This window comes from Petaurus breviceps, unplaced genomic scaffold (genome assembly GCF_028583685.1).
Source record: "Petaurus breviceps papuanus isolate PSGF00001 unplaced genomic scaffold, PetGlider_PUasm1.0 98, whole genome shotgun sequence".
Classification (NCBI taxonomy): domain Eukaryota; kingdom Metazoa; phylum Chordata; class Mammalia; order Diprotodontia; family Petauridae; genus Petaurus; species Petaurus breviceps.
This window is the reverse complement of record NW_027187460.1, coordinates 51,422,686-51,434,005: the sequence shown is the minus strand read 5'-3', so window position 1 is coordinate 51,434,005 and position 11,320 is coordinate 51,422,686. Positions and strand designations below refer to the sequence as shown.

At 39.4% G+C, this 11,320-nt stretch overlaps 1 protein-coding gene across 2 annotated transcripts; it reads right to left on the bottom strand.

The window, feature by feature from the left end:
• Nucleotides 1-220: 220 nt before the first annotated feature.
• TMEM74 (transmembrane protein 74) lies at nucleotides 221-9,027 on the bottom strand. Of its 2 annotated transcripts, none has more exons than XM_069080936.1 (2): nucleotides 8,861-9,027; nucleotides 221-6,096 (listed from the first exon to the last, which is right to left on the bottom strand). In XM_069080936.1, the coding sequence occupies exon 2, from the start codon at nucleotides 6,037-6,039 to the stop codon at nucleotides 5,107-5,109; it is 933 nt and encodes a 310-aa protein (XP_068937037.1). In that variant the 5' UTR covers nucleotides 6,040-6,096; nucleotides 8,861-9,027; the 3' UTR covers nucleotides 221-5,106. The 2 variants fall into 2 exon arrangements, with proteins under 2 accessions (XP_068937037.1, XP_068937038.1); XM_069080937.1 differs by having other exon boundaries at nucleotides 8,890-9,027.
• Between the last annotated feature and the right edge of the window lie 2,293 nt (nucleotides 9,028-11,320).

The window sequence follows — 11,320 nt, the reverse complement described above, 5'->3', positions numbered from 1 at the left end:
TTGTTTTAATGTTAGACAATACAAATAGAAACTGGCATGCTGCTGAGATTATTCACATGAAAGATCAAAGGAGACAGGTTCCAATGTTCCTGACAGGGAATTTTGTCCTTTACAAGCTCATAGGTAGACAGGTCTAGTCATTTGGCTCCGGATGCTGCGCCAGGCTCGTCAGATGGCATTGTGCCCTTTCATTCCATTAGATTCTCCCCTAATGGATTCGAGGAAAATAGAAATGAACAGCCTGCCTACCTAAAGTAGCTTTTCACCTGCCTTCTGTGCTGGCATTATTGTAACCCTTATAACAAATGAAGTCTGAGAAAAAAGAATGAGATGTGATATTTTCAACTGACAAGGGGGGAATCCTAATGGTCAATACCTAAGAAATTCACAAAATGCTATTAGGTCAGTGTGTTTGTGGTAGAGGGCATTATAAAGGGGCAACTGATTGTTGACAGAAAGCAAAATTGGACTATGTGTAATAAGTACAAACTTGGTCATCAGATATGCCTTCATTCAACGCCTATGGAATAAGGGGGTAGTCCAAAACAAAGAATCTGAACTTTACGAGGTGGCATATCCCTCATCAGCTCAAAATTTCTTGAATTTATATTCAGTATTTGTAGGATATTTTATTTCACTGACATTGGTACTCCAATGATTAAGACTTGCATTGCATCTTCTTGATATCTTTTCTTGGGAAACTCAGAGCACGTTCTGTATACGCATTTCTGGCAAACTTTATTTTTAAGAATCACATTCTTAAGTTTGTACACAGGATATCAAGTACACAGAAATCCTCTACCTCTACTTGGGAACCAACAAAAGGCTAAAAATGTCCATCAGTGGAAATTAGTTCCCAGGAATAACACAGAAAAAAAAAATGGGATTGCTTTGGTTTACACACTGTTTTCAGGCTGCCTTGCTGAAGTATACTGCTAACTCTTCAAGATGGAATGATGTCTTGGACATCTGGTTTCTGAAAGGTTGGAATCAGAGAATAGCATTGTGGGGAAAAATATGTCTTTCTGGCTAGAAATACAAACCAATTAGATAATAACTGCTATAATGAGAGAGGCAAATTATAAGGTCATTAAAGTCCATAAAAGAGCTGGGACCAAAACAATAGTTGTTACATCTATAAAGTCCTTATCTTTTACAAGCACTGGCCAAAGCACCTTTTAACAAGAGTTTTAAATGATTCCTTTGTGTCGGTGACTTGGAATAGTGATGTAAGAAGCTACTATAGTTTTTATTTTGAGTGTAAGCTTCTCAAGGGCAGGGACTGTCTTTCCTTTTCACATTTGTATCCCTTATTACAGTGCTTGGCACATGGCAGGTGTTATATAAAAGCTTATTGATGAACTTTTGGTACAACTCATGCCTTCTCTACATAATCATAACTGAGGTTACAGCTACACAGAAATATATGGAAAAGTTAAAAAAGAGCTAAATTATCCAAATGTTTTATGTACATGATGCTAAATAAAACACACCAGTGATTGAGTGAAGTTGTTACTTTCTGCCCAGATGTTTTGACATTTTGCAGACAAGGCCTTAAATATAAGATTTCTGGATAGGAATGAAATGTCTTGGAAATGCCTTATACACACGCAAATGTGAAATGACAGAGTTGAAATTTCAAAGATAAAAATTTAATTGGAAAAATGGGTTGTTTTGTTTAAAAAATGCTGGATGGAAGAGGAAATGAAGACCTTGGGAAAGTCAATTCATTGAGTTTCAGTTTCTTATCTGAAAATAATGGAGTTGAACTAGATCAGCAATTCTCAAACCCCTGGGGGTCCCTGAAGCCCTTTAAGGGGGTCTGCAAGGTCAAATCACTTTCAGCATAATACTGAGCCATTTTAATTACTTATTAAAGTAAATATCAACACAAACAAGAACTCTGTGGGGAAACCACAAATTTTTAAGTCTAAAGGTTTCTTCAGACCAAAATTTTGATAACCTCTGAACTAGATGACCTCTTGAAGGGTATAAGTACTGTTTCATCATTGTCTTCATATCTCTACTAGGTAGCATGGTGCCTTGTATATACCGTAAGCACTTAATAACTGTTTAAAATGAATTACTTAGACAAATGTTTCACTGTTTCTGAATTCTTTTCCTTTTTGTGATTTGAGTATATTTTTAAAATTGCCTTTGACCTTATTTACAGATCTGATGTGATATGATTTGGCAATAATGTCATGATTAATCAAAAGTTTTAACCTTTTGGGATATGAACTTTACAGACACTGAAAAGGCTCCTGGTAACCACTTACAGAAGCTTGATTCTTGACCTCCTAAGATGATATTTTGATTTCATGGTAATTAACTTTTTCTAGCTAGTACCTTAAAAAAAAAACTTCTTTTCATGATGAACAAAAACAAAAATTGGTCACAAGAAATCAGTTGATCCACACTGTACTTAAATAAGCATGTGATTAAAAAAAAAGAACAGAGAACTACTATTCACTTTACAGTTTCCCATCAACATAATTTTCACTGTCTTCAACATGGCTAAGACATTCATAGCCTTCAAAAGCATACCAAATATGTATCTTGTAAAGCCAAGAAGAGACTTTAAGCCAAATCCCATGATATTAAATTTATAATGGGAAAATGAGCTTACAAAGCACAGAAAGAACAAGGCTTAAAAAACAAAGACCATTTTTTTTTTGGTGAATTAACATCTTATCTGAAGCAGCAACACAGTGCTGTTCAGAATGACATCCAGATTTTGGATACAACTACCTTCTTGTCACCATATTTGCAGTTATTTTCCCCTTCCTTATTTTTTCACCTTTATTAATCCCCCATATGCTAGTTTCTTTTCCTCTTTTCTTAGATCTTTCTTTCCTACATTCACATTTAGATTGCTGCATCACACACTTACATTGACATACCCGTTCCTTTCCTACTCTGTTACATACATACATAACATTTCAAGTCACACACACATACACACACACTCAAAATACTCAGAGCCATACAAAAAGCCACAATTATCCATACCCTTTGCAGCTACCAACCATCATGACTACCCACTTCATCACATAGCATAAATCTGTTTGGGGAATGGTCTTACTGGCATGTTGAAGTTTAAATGATGAAATTTAAGACAAACTCTCATGGCTGCTTCTACCACTAGCAACAGATCAAGGCTGGGACCAGTCAGTGTAACATAAGGAGGGTTTGGTAGGAGAAATTTCTGGTAAGACCACAACCCTTCTCACCCCCTTCTGACCCAGATTATGTGTCACTGGTTGTATATTTCTGTGCTTACTTGTGGTTATGTATGAGAAAGATGTGAATACCTCCTTGTCCCACTCAATCCCCATTCCTTTAGCCCTCTTAGAGATCATGACAATCATATGACCAAAGAGGTCACTGGTACTGGTTTCTGAAGTTAAAGAAAGTAGCAAGGCTTGTAGAAGCTAAGTCCTGATGCTGGTGTGTGATGTTACATGGCCAGTGGATGCACGGTACAAGGAAAGCCTCCAAGGGCTGAGACTGGGGATAAGGATCATTTCTGAGGGCAAGAATGAGCTGCAAGGACCAGTGTGGATCACAAATTTTTCAGAGAATTTTATTATTATTATTAAAATTTGTGGGGTTAAGGACAGCTGCAGCCCTAGGGTTCCTAGCTTGGGTCTGGGGACTAGGGCAGGCAGCTGTTAGCAATGGCAGGTGATGTGCTTAAAGCATGAAGAGCCTTGTATGTAGGGGACATGATCATATAAGAAGGTGTGGACACTGGAAGTGAGTATGTGAGTGAAGGCTGGAGTAAGTTCAGCTAAGAGAAGAGAACCTGACTATGAAGGGATGAGTGAGTTTTTCCAACCCAAGAATTGTCACTTTGAAGTGTCCCTGAGTCAATCACTATCCAAGTTCACATTTGGGCGTTTGCATGCCTCAGGAAAGAAAAGAGAGCTATCTGCAGGTTGGGTTCTCTCTTAGTCCCATGAATAGCAGGCTGCAGAAGCACTACTAACCAATGTAATGGAAAAAAAAATCACATCTCAGAAACTAAAACACAGTCACCAGCTTCGGCCGCTGAACAGACACAAAATGCTGGCACACTGCTAACCCATACTGAGTTGGATAAAATTCAGACTGCTGAGAGATAGATCTGTATCCTCCTGACTTTGATCTTCCTCTCTAAACTTTATTTTGGTAGGGTAAATAATTCCAACTGCTTAGGCCCCTTCTTGATCTGGAGATGCCTCAAAAAAGATTCCAAATTCAAAAACACTGTGAGGTTTCTGGTTGGTCAATGAACAGAATGGGTAATGATATTGAGAAAAATGAAAAGGACTGAGAAAATGTAAAGTTGGTCTTACTAATTAATAACAAGAATAAGAGCTCACATTTCTATAGCACTTCAGGGTTTTACAAAGCACTTTACATATATTATCTCACTTGACCCTCACAACAACCCTATCATTATCTCTCATTTACAGATGAGGAAACAAGTTGAGAGGTTGACAGATTTGCCCAGGATCACAGAACTAGCATCAAAGGTAAGATTTGAACCCTGGATTTCCTGACTCCAAATAGTTTTTGGTCCATTGTGCGCTGTTCTCTATTTTGTTATTTCTCATCATCTTTATTACAAAGTAAATTATTAATAACTTACATATATAAGTAGTAAAGATAAGCATCCTGAAGGCCAGAATAATAGTATTTATCATGAGGCAAATAAAAATTATATAAATTTTTTCTTGAAAAGTTGCATCTAAATAAAAGTAGAAATAGATGCTATCACTAGTTCATTGCTGTTCAATTTGTGTATCAATACTTTAAAATTATAAAGTTGGGTTTCTTTAATTGACCCCGAAATGACTTTTATTCTGGTGAAAAACATTTCCCCAAAGAAAATACTCAGTGGATATTGGTTAACAAATAAGCTTTTCTTGTCAGGCAAATAAATCACCATTATGTGTTAAGTAGTGTTTAATAAATGATACTTGGTGGTTGTTGTTTTTTTTTTCTCTGAGGGAATTCTGGAACAGATACTCAACCTGTGGACCATCACTTATTTTATGTTCAATATAATAGGAATATCTCCTGTGCCTTTTTTTTTTTAAAGGAAATGCATAGCCACAATTAACTATCTGTAGTGAGGACATCTTCTTCTACTAAAGACAATTCTAGTGTGTTATCATTGGTGCCAGCTTTCATCCTGAAATTGAAAGAACCATAGAGTTTTGCAGACTCTTTGGAAGAGGCAAACCTATTCCTCCTGTACAACTCCCCCTTCCACATGGACATCATTAACAAACAGGACAGAACCACACCACCCAGAGTCAGGAGGCAGAGGCCAGCTATCACACAGCGATCCAGGTGAGCCCCAATTCTGGCACTCTCATTCTCCAAGCGTTCCATCTCCCGGGCTGCAATGGTGTTGGGATCCACAGTCACTTCCCTGGGGACCAAATAGGAGATGATCACCAACAAGATACCAGTGACCAAGAACAAGATGGCACTGATGAAGCCATAGTCTGTTGACTTCCCTGAAGCAGTAGCTTCAGAGCCCATGTCATCTTCTTCAGATATCAGGGACATGGCAGCCTCATGAGACCATTCATTTGTGTTCTCCCAGGCAGGGTCTCTTTGGTGGCTGCCATCCTTTTCTGGAGAAAGGCTGCCAGTACAATGTTCCAGGTTGACATTTTCATCAACATAGGTGAAGGAAGTTTCAAGTTCCTGGGCATAGCAGTGGCAGACCTTCTCTTCAGCCATTATTGGCTCTTTTTCTAATTTGAGAGATCCTGATGGGTGGCCATCTGTCTGAACAATGCTATCTTTCTGAGGGAGGAAGTCAAATGTGGGAGGAGGGCTGGTCTCATTATCCTCTATAACTCTTTGTGTAGATTTGCAGTGCTTCTGACAGCAGAGAGCAGCTCTGGTTGCTGCTTCAGCCAACTTTACATCTCCTCTAACCTGCTGGTGGTCACAGGGAGGAGCCCCCAAACTCCAGTCCAGATTGTTGCACTGGTCTGCCTGCCCTCTCTTCTTAGCAAGGTGGTGGAGCTCCATGGGAGCTATTCAGATGTCCCCAAGCAGTCTCATATCTAAGACATCCTCTTGGAATCTCTGCCAATAATAACACAATTAGACAAGATCCCAACATGGAAGCTAAAGTTCTCTATTAAAAGTATTTATCCAAAGGGGACAGGAATATTCAGCAACTTTAGACCCTATTTTTTTTTTCCTAATGGGGTAAGAAAATAAAAAGATGGCAAAAAAGCAGGGAATGGGGTACAGACAAACCTTTAGAATTGGCACAGGGAGTGTAAGGTCGGGATAGGAAAGAGGAAAGAAGAAAGCTGGAGTGTCCCTCTAGGAAAGGTACTACTGACCCTAATTAAAATCTATGTGCTCAGACATGTTTCTGCTATATCACCAAATTCCTCCAACAAGGGAGAAACATATATTTCCTCTAAGCAAGGGTTCTTAAACTGGGGTCTGTGGACTTTTAAATACATGCACACACGCACACACACACATATACATATATATATATATATACACATATATATGACTTTCAATTTAATTGATTTCCTTTATATTTTATTTTATGCTTTTAAAGATATTATTCTGGGAAGGGGTACATAGGATTCATCAGGCTGCCAAAGAGGTCCACATAACAAAAAAAGGTTGAGTCCCTGCTCTTGAAAAAACAAACAAACTGGGAAAGGAAGGGACTGTTACAAAGAAAGTAGCTGACACCCAATGGAGAGGAAGTGTAGAACACAAGGAAATGTTCATTGTTTATACCATCTGCAGTGCAGAACTGGTTTGGATTTTGATAAATGCAGTGTTAAATTATCTCTAAAGCACTTCCTTGAGTATGAATCAAATAGATGTAATTTGTGTTACAAAGACATTCACTACAGAAGTCCAGGAGGATCATAGAGATAGCTATAAAGCACGATGAGAAGCCCAAATGTTACCTACTCCTTTTCTCAGCTGCTTTCCCAGATCTTACATCTGGTACATCAAATGACCCCGTATCACTGCTAGACTTGCCCACATTTTCAAGCCTGCATCATTCTCCCTGCACTGACACTGTCTCCCATGCTGCTACATGGAGCTAGAGCCCTTTCAACCACTGGGGAGTTACTGCTTCTTGACCTTCCACAGTATCACAAAGCAATACACCCCACTATCCTTTCCATCTAGCTATACACATTAAAACTTGCTCATTACATCTCAAGAGTGAATCTGAGCAATTCTCTTTGTCAGCTAAGACATAAAGACAGATCTCTGGATTAGATAGGAAAATATTGTCCATCTCCCTCCTCCAAGCTGCCTTCCCACTACAAAACTGCACACTATCACCAAGTACAAAGATTTCAAGCAACTTTTTCCTTGCTTTGGTTCTGATGCCAGGATAATAACTTATTTAGCTCACGGTGTAAAGCATATGATACTTCAGATCCAGTGACTCTGAAAGCCAACAATCCAGAGAGGCAGGAGCAAAAGAATTACCGAATGCCAAGTAGCCAATCATTAATCAATCAACAAGCATTTATTAAACACCTTTTATTTGCCAGATTAGTCCTATGCCTTGGGGATGTAAGTACAGAGTTTACATTCTCAACACAGGTTAAACTACAAGGGAAGCAAGCTTTTTAGTTCATACTGAGTGATTTATTGAAGGTTTGTTTTTTTTTTAATTTTTAAATGCTGCCTCCCTAATACAAGACTTTCCTCCATCCACAATTGAAAATGCACATACATTCCTCCAGGGAAGACTATAGCCAATCTGGAACCTTTATATTGTTTAACAAGGAAACAAATGAATGAAAGAATGGTAAGTCGTTTCATCCATTACTTAAAAGAAAAAACCTTTCACAATTCCTTATGCTATGAGGAACCGATCACCTTCTGGCACAAATATCTCATTAAGCAGCAATGGTCTGGATAAAGTAAAGTAGCTAAAATTGCCTCCAACAAAGGGGCAGAGAGACTTACACTTTACTTCCCTTTCTTATCTCTCTCTCTCTCTCCAAAAAAACAACAGAACAAACAACAACAAAAAAACCCCACAACAAAACAAAAGAGAAAAATCTTGCTTTATCTTTGGTATAATGAAAAAGAAATCCAGTCCATCAGTCTACTCCTTTTAAACTCAGTCATCTACACAGCTCCTTTCCCTCTATGGACAAGTGAATAATCCCCCAGGAGACGACCTAAGTAAGGGCTCTCTCCTTCTTCCTTTCATATTCTCTCATTCTCTCTCTCTCTCTCTCTCTCTCTCTCTCTCACACACACACACACACACACACACACACACACACGCACACTTTGATTAAGAGCCTCACTAATGAAATTATATCTCAAATGGGGAAGGAGACGCTTCCTGCACCCCCTCTGCCCTTGCCATTAATTAAAAGCAATATTATTTCCGTGGTCCAAGGACGTCCGGTTGAGCTTCTTTAGGAAGCGATCCTGGGATCGGACCCCAATGCCTTTCGTAGGGAAGGAGGTTCACTGGGCACCGAGAGGCAACGTGGGCGCTCTTCGCCTCTCCAGTGGCAATGTGCTAAAAATCTATTCCGGGAGCCCCCGGCGCCTGCACGACTGGAATAGCCCCCACTCCAGCTCCCTTTCTCCCCTGCACAAGCAGCATCTTTCCTGCCCGGGCACCCTGAGCTGGGGCTGCCTCCAGCCACTAATGCAAAAAGACATAGCAGGAGCCATGGGAAGGGAAAGGACAAGCGAGCCCCGGGTGACCAGAGAGCCCCGGCTCCAGACGCTGCCTAGCTCTCTCTGTCCGCACCATCCCGTTGTACACTCTCCCGTCCCCTCATTCCCTTAAAAAAAAAAAAAAGAAAGAAAATTCTCTACCTACCCGACTTCCTGAAACCCAAGGGAGCCTACCTTCTTCTTCCTCCCCCCTCCCTGTGTCTCGGAGTCTTGGAGCTTCCCTGTCCTCCGCTGCCCGCTGTAAGTCCTTCAATTTAACCGGAGAAGGCACTTGTAGCCCTCCTGAGCTCCACAGCCCTCCCCGGTAAGGGTTGTACTGGGCTGTGCCAGGGCTGGGCTGGGCTAGGCTCTTCATCTCTGCTGGGGATGCTGGGAGTTGTAGTTCAGTGGCCGCAGCCCTAGGGTTGGGCGGGCAACGCCCGTAATTAATCTTCACCCCACCCTTCTATCCCATCTCCTTTCTCCACCTTGGTTTCCCAAAGCCTTTGAACTACAAGTAAGCTCTAGGTAGGGTGACTGAAGTTCACGTTTCTTCTCCGAGAATCCTACATGCCCACTTAATAATAGTTGGCATTTATGTGGGACTTACTATATAATGGCTGACTACTATACACATAGTTTTCTAAGCTTTAGCAAAGTAGCTTATATTTATTATCTCATTTGATCTCCACAACAACTTATTTCCCCCATTTTAGAGATGAAGAAACTGAGACTGAGAAAGTTTAAATATGATATAGTAGAAAGGCCACTGGAATTTCAGTCAAATGATCTGAATTCAACATATGGTTCTGATACTTAATACATTGTGACCTTAGGCAATGCAGTTAACCTCTCTGGGCCTTGGTTTATTGATTTATAAAGAGGTTAATCTAGATCACCTCTAAGGTCCCTAATTTTAAATCTGTTGTCTGATGACTCTCCCAGGGTCACAGATGTGTCAGAGGTAGCTTTCCCTCACTTATACAACACTGCAGTCATCAATTAAGGACTTACTCTGTATTTCAAAGGCAGTTAAAGTCATGACAATCCATGACATGAAGAGAAGCAGGTTATGCTGATTAGTCTTTTTTTATTATTATTATAAGATGTAGGTTTATTTGTTTGAATGTATTTTAGAGATTATTTTCTTCTAAGGATGAGGAAATTAAGGTTAAGTACTTGACCTGAGGTCACACAGTCAATGGTAAAGGGCAGACACAATGTTTTTCCTTTCTTTGTATTCTCAGTGCTTAGCACAGTGTCTTGTATACAGGAAGAACTTAAATGCTTGTTGACGGACTGCCTTTCTGTTGCAGCCGATAATTGGGGATTCAATGAGTACCTACATACCAAGCTTTCAGTGCTTGGCATGCATTACCTAGGCAGTTACTAAGTGTTTGTAAAGCTGAATTGAATTTTGTTGGCATAGTGGAAGGGACGCTGGGAGTTCCTACTCAGCCTTTACTATCTATGTCATTTAGGGCCAGTTACTTCTTTTCTACAGACTCCAGTTTTCTCATCTGCAAAATGAGGGAATTGATTAGGTCTAAGTCTTTTCCTTATAAAGTTCAAAGGTATTCATCCTCTCCGCTTGAGTAGATAAATTTGATATTAGTATTACTAGTTACAAACTGCTCATATATAAAGTCTCTGTCTCTAGACTATAAAGTCTCTGTTTCACTTCCAGTCCATGCTATGCACATTCATATTCATGTTGTTAAAAAGTAATTTACATTGTGTAACCTGCCTGCTCAAAAACTTCCAATGGCTGTCTGTCAGGTACAAGTTTAAGTTTGAACTCCTTGCATTTGAACAACATCTAGAAATTGTCCCAACCTCATCTCCAAGATCATACTATCCAAAAATCTTTGCTCCCACCAAGCTGGTTTTGTCATTGACCTCCCCTCAATAGGACATGAGTTCTGCCTTTGCTTGCACAGTTCTTATACTCTTTCCAGAAATCATCAGGAATCAGTTCATGTGCTAACTACCCCCACTCCTTTCCAATCCATGTGATTTCTTCTTTCTCTAAACTCTTATAATAATGTTTACAGATTACTCATCTATACATCATGCCAATCTCGTAGTAGATATTGAATACTTATTAAAGGAATAGATGTTAGAAAAAAGGATGAAAGAAAAAAATGAGGATTTAAATGATTAATAATGTTTTATCCCTGTATCCTATTTCTATAGATTACTGCAATAGCTGATTCTGACTGTACTGTGAAGTCTTTATCAGTTTTAAATTTTTCCCTGTAATGCTAAATCCATTTCCCTGGTGAACTCTCAGTAATAATGCAGATTGGACTGCAATCTTAGTGAGCTGGTTAAATCAGGGGAAGGTTAAATTATTTGCCCAGAGACTTCCTGACTCGAAGCTCAGAACTCTATTCACTACACCATGAATATAATAATAAGAGTTAACATTTAGGTAGTACTTTAGGATTTACAAAGTACACAAACCTGTGAGGTTAAGTGCTATTATTATTATCCTCATTTTACATATGAGGAAACTGAGGCTAAAATACTCCCACAGGGTCACAAAGCTAGTAAGTATCAGTCAGAATTCAAATTGAAGTCTTCCTGACTCAAAGTAGAGCATTCTATTCACTATTCTATAAAA

Bases quoted from the DNA above. Each gene is read 5' to 3' on its own strand.
- TMEM74 (XM_069080936.1), bottom strand. From the start codon at position 6,039: ATGGAGCTCCACCACCTTGCTAAGAAGAGAGGGCAGGCAGACCAGTGC.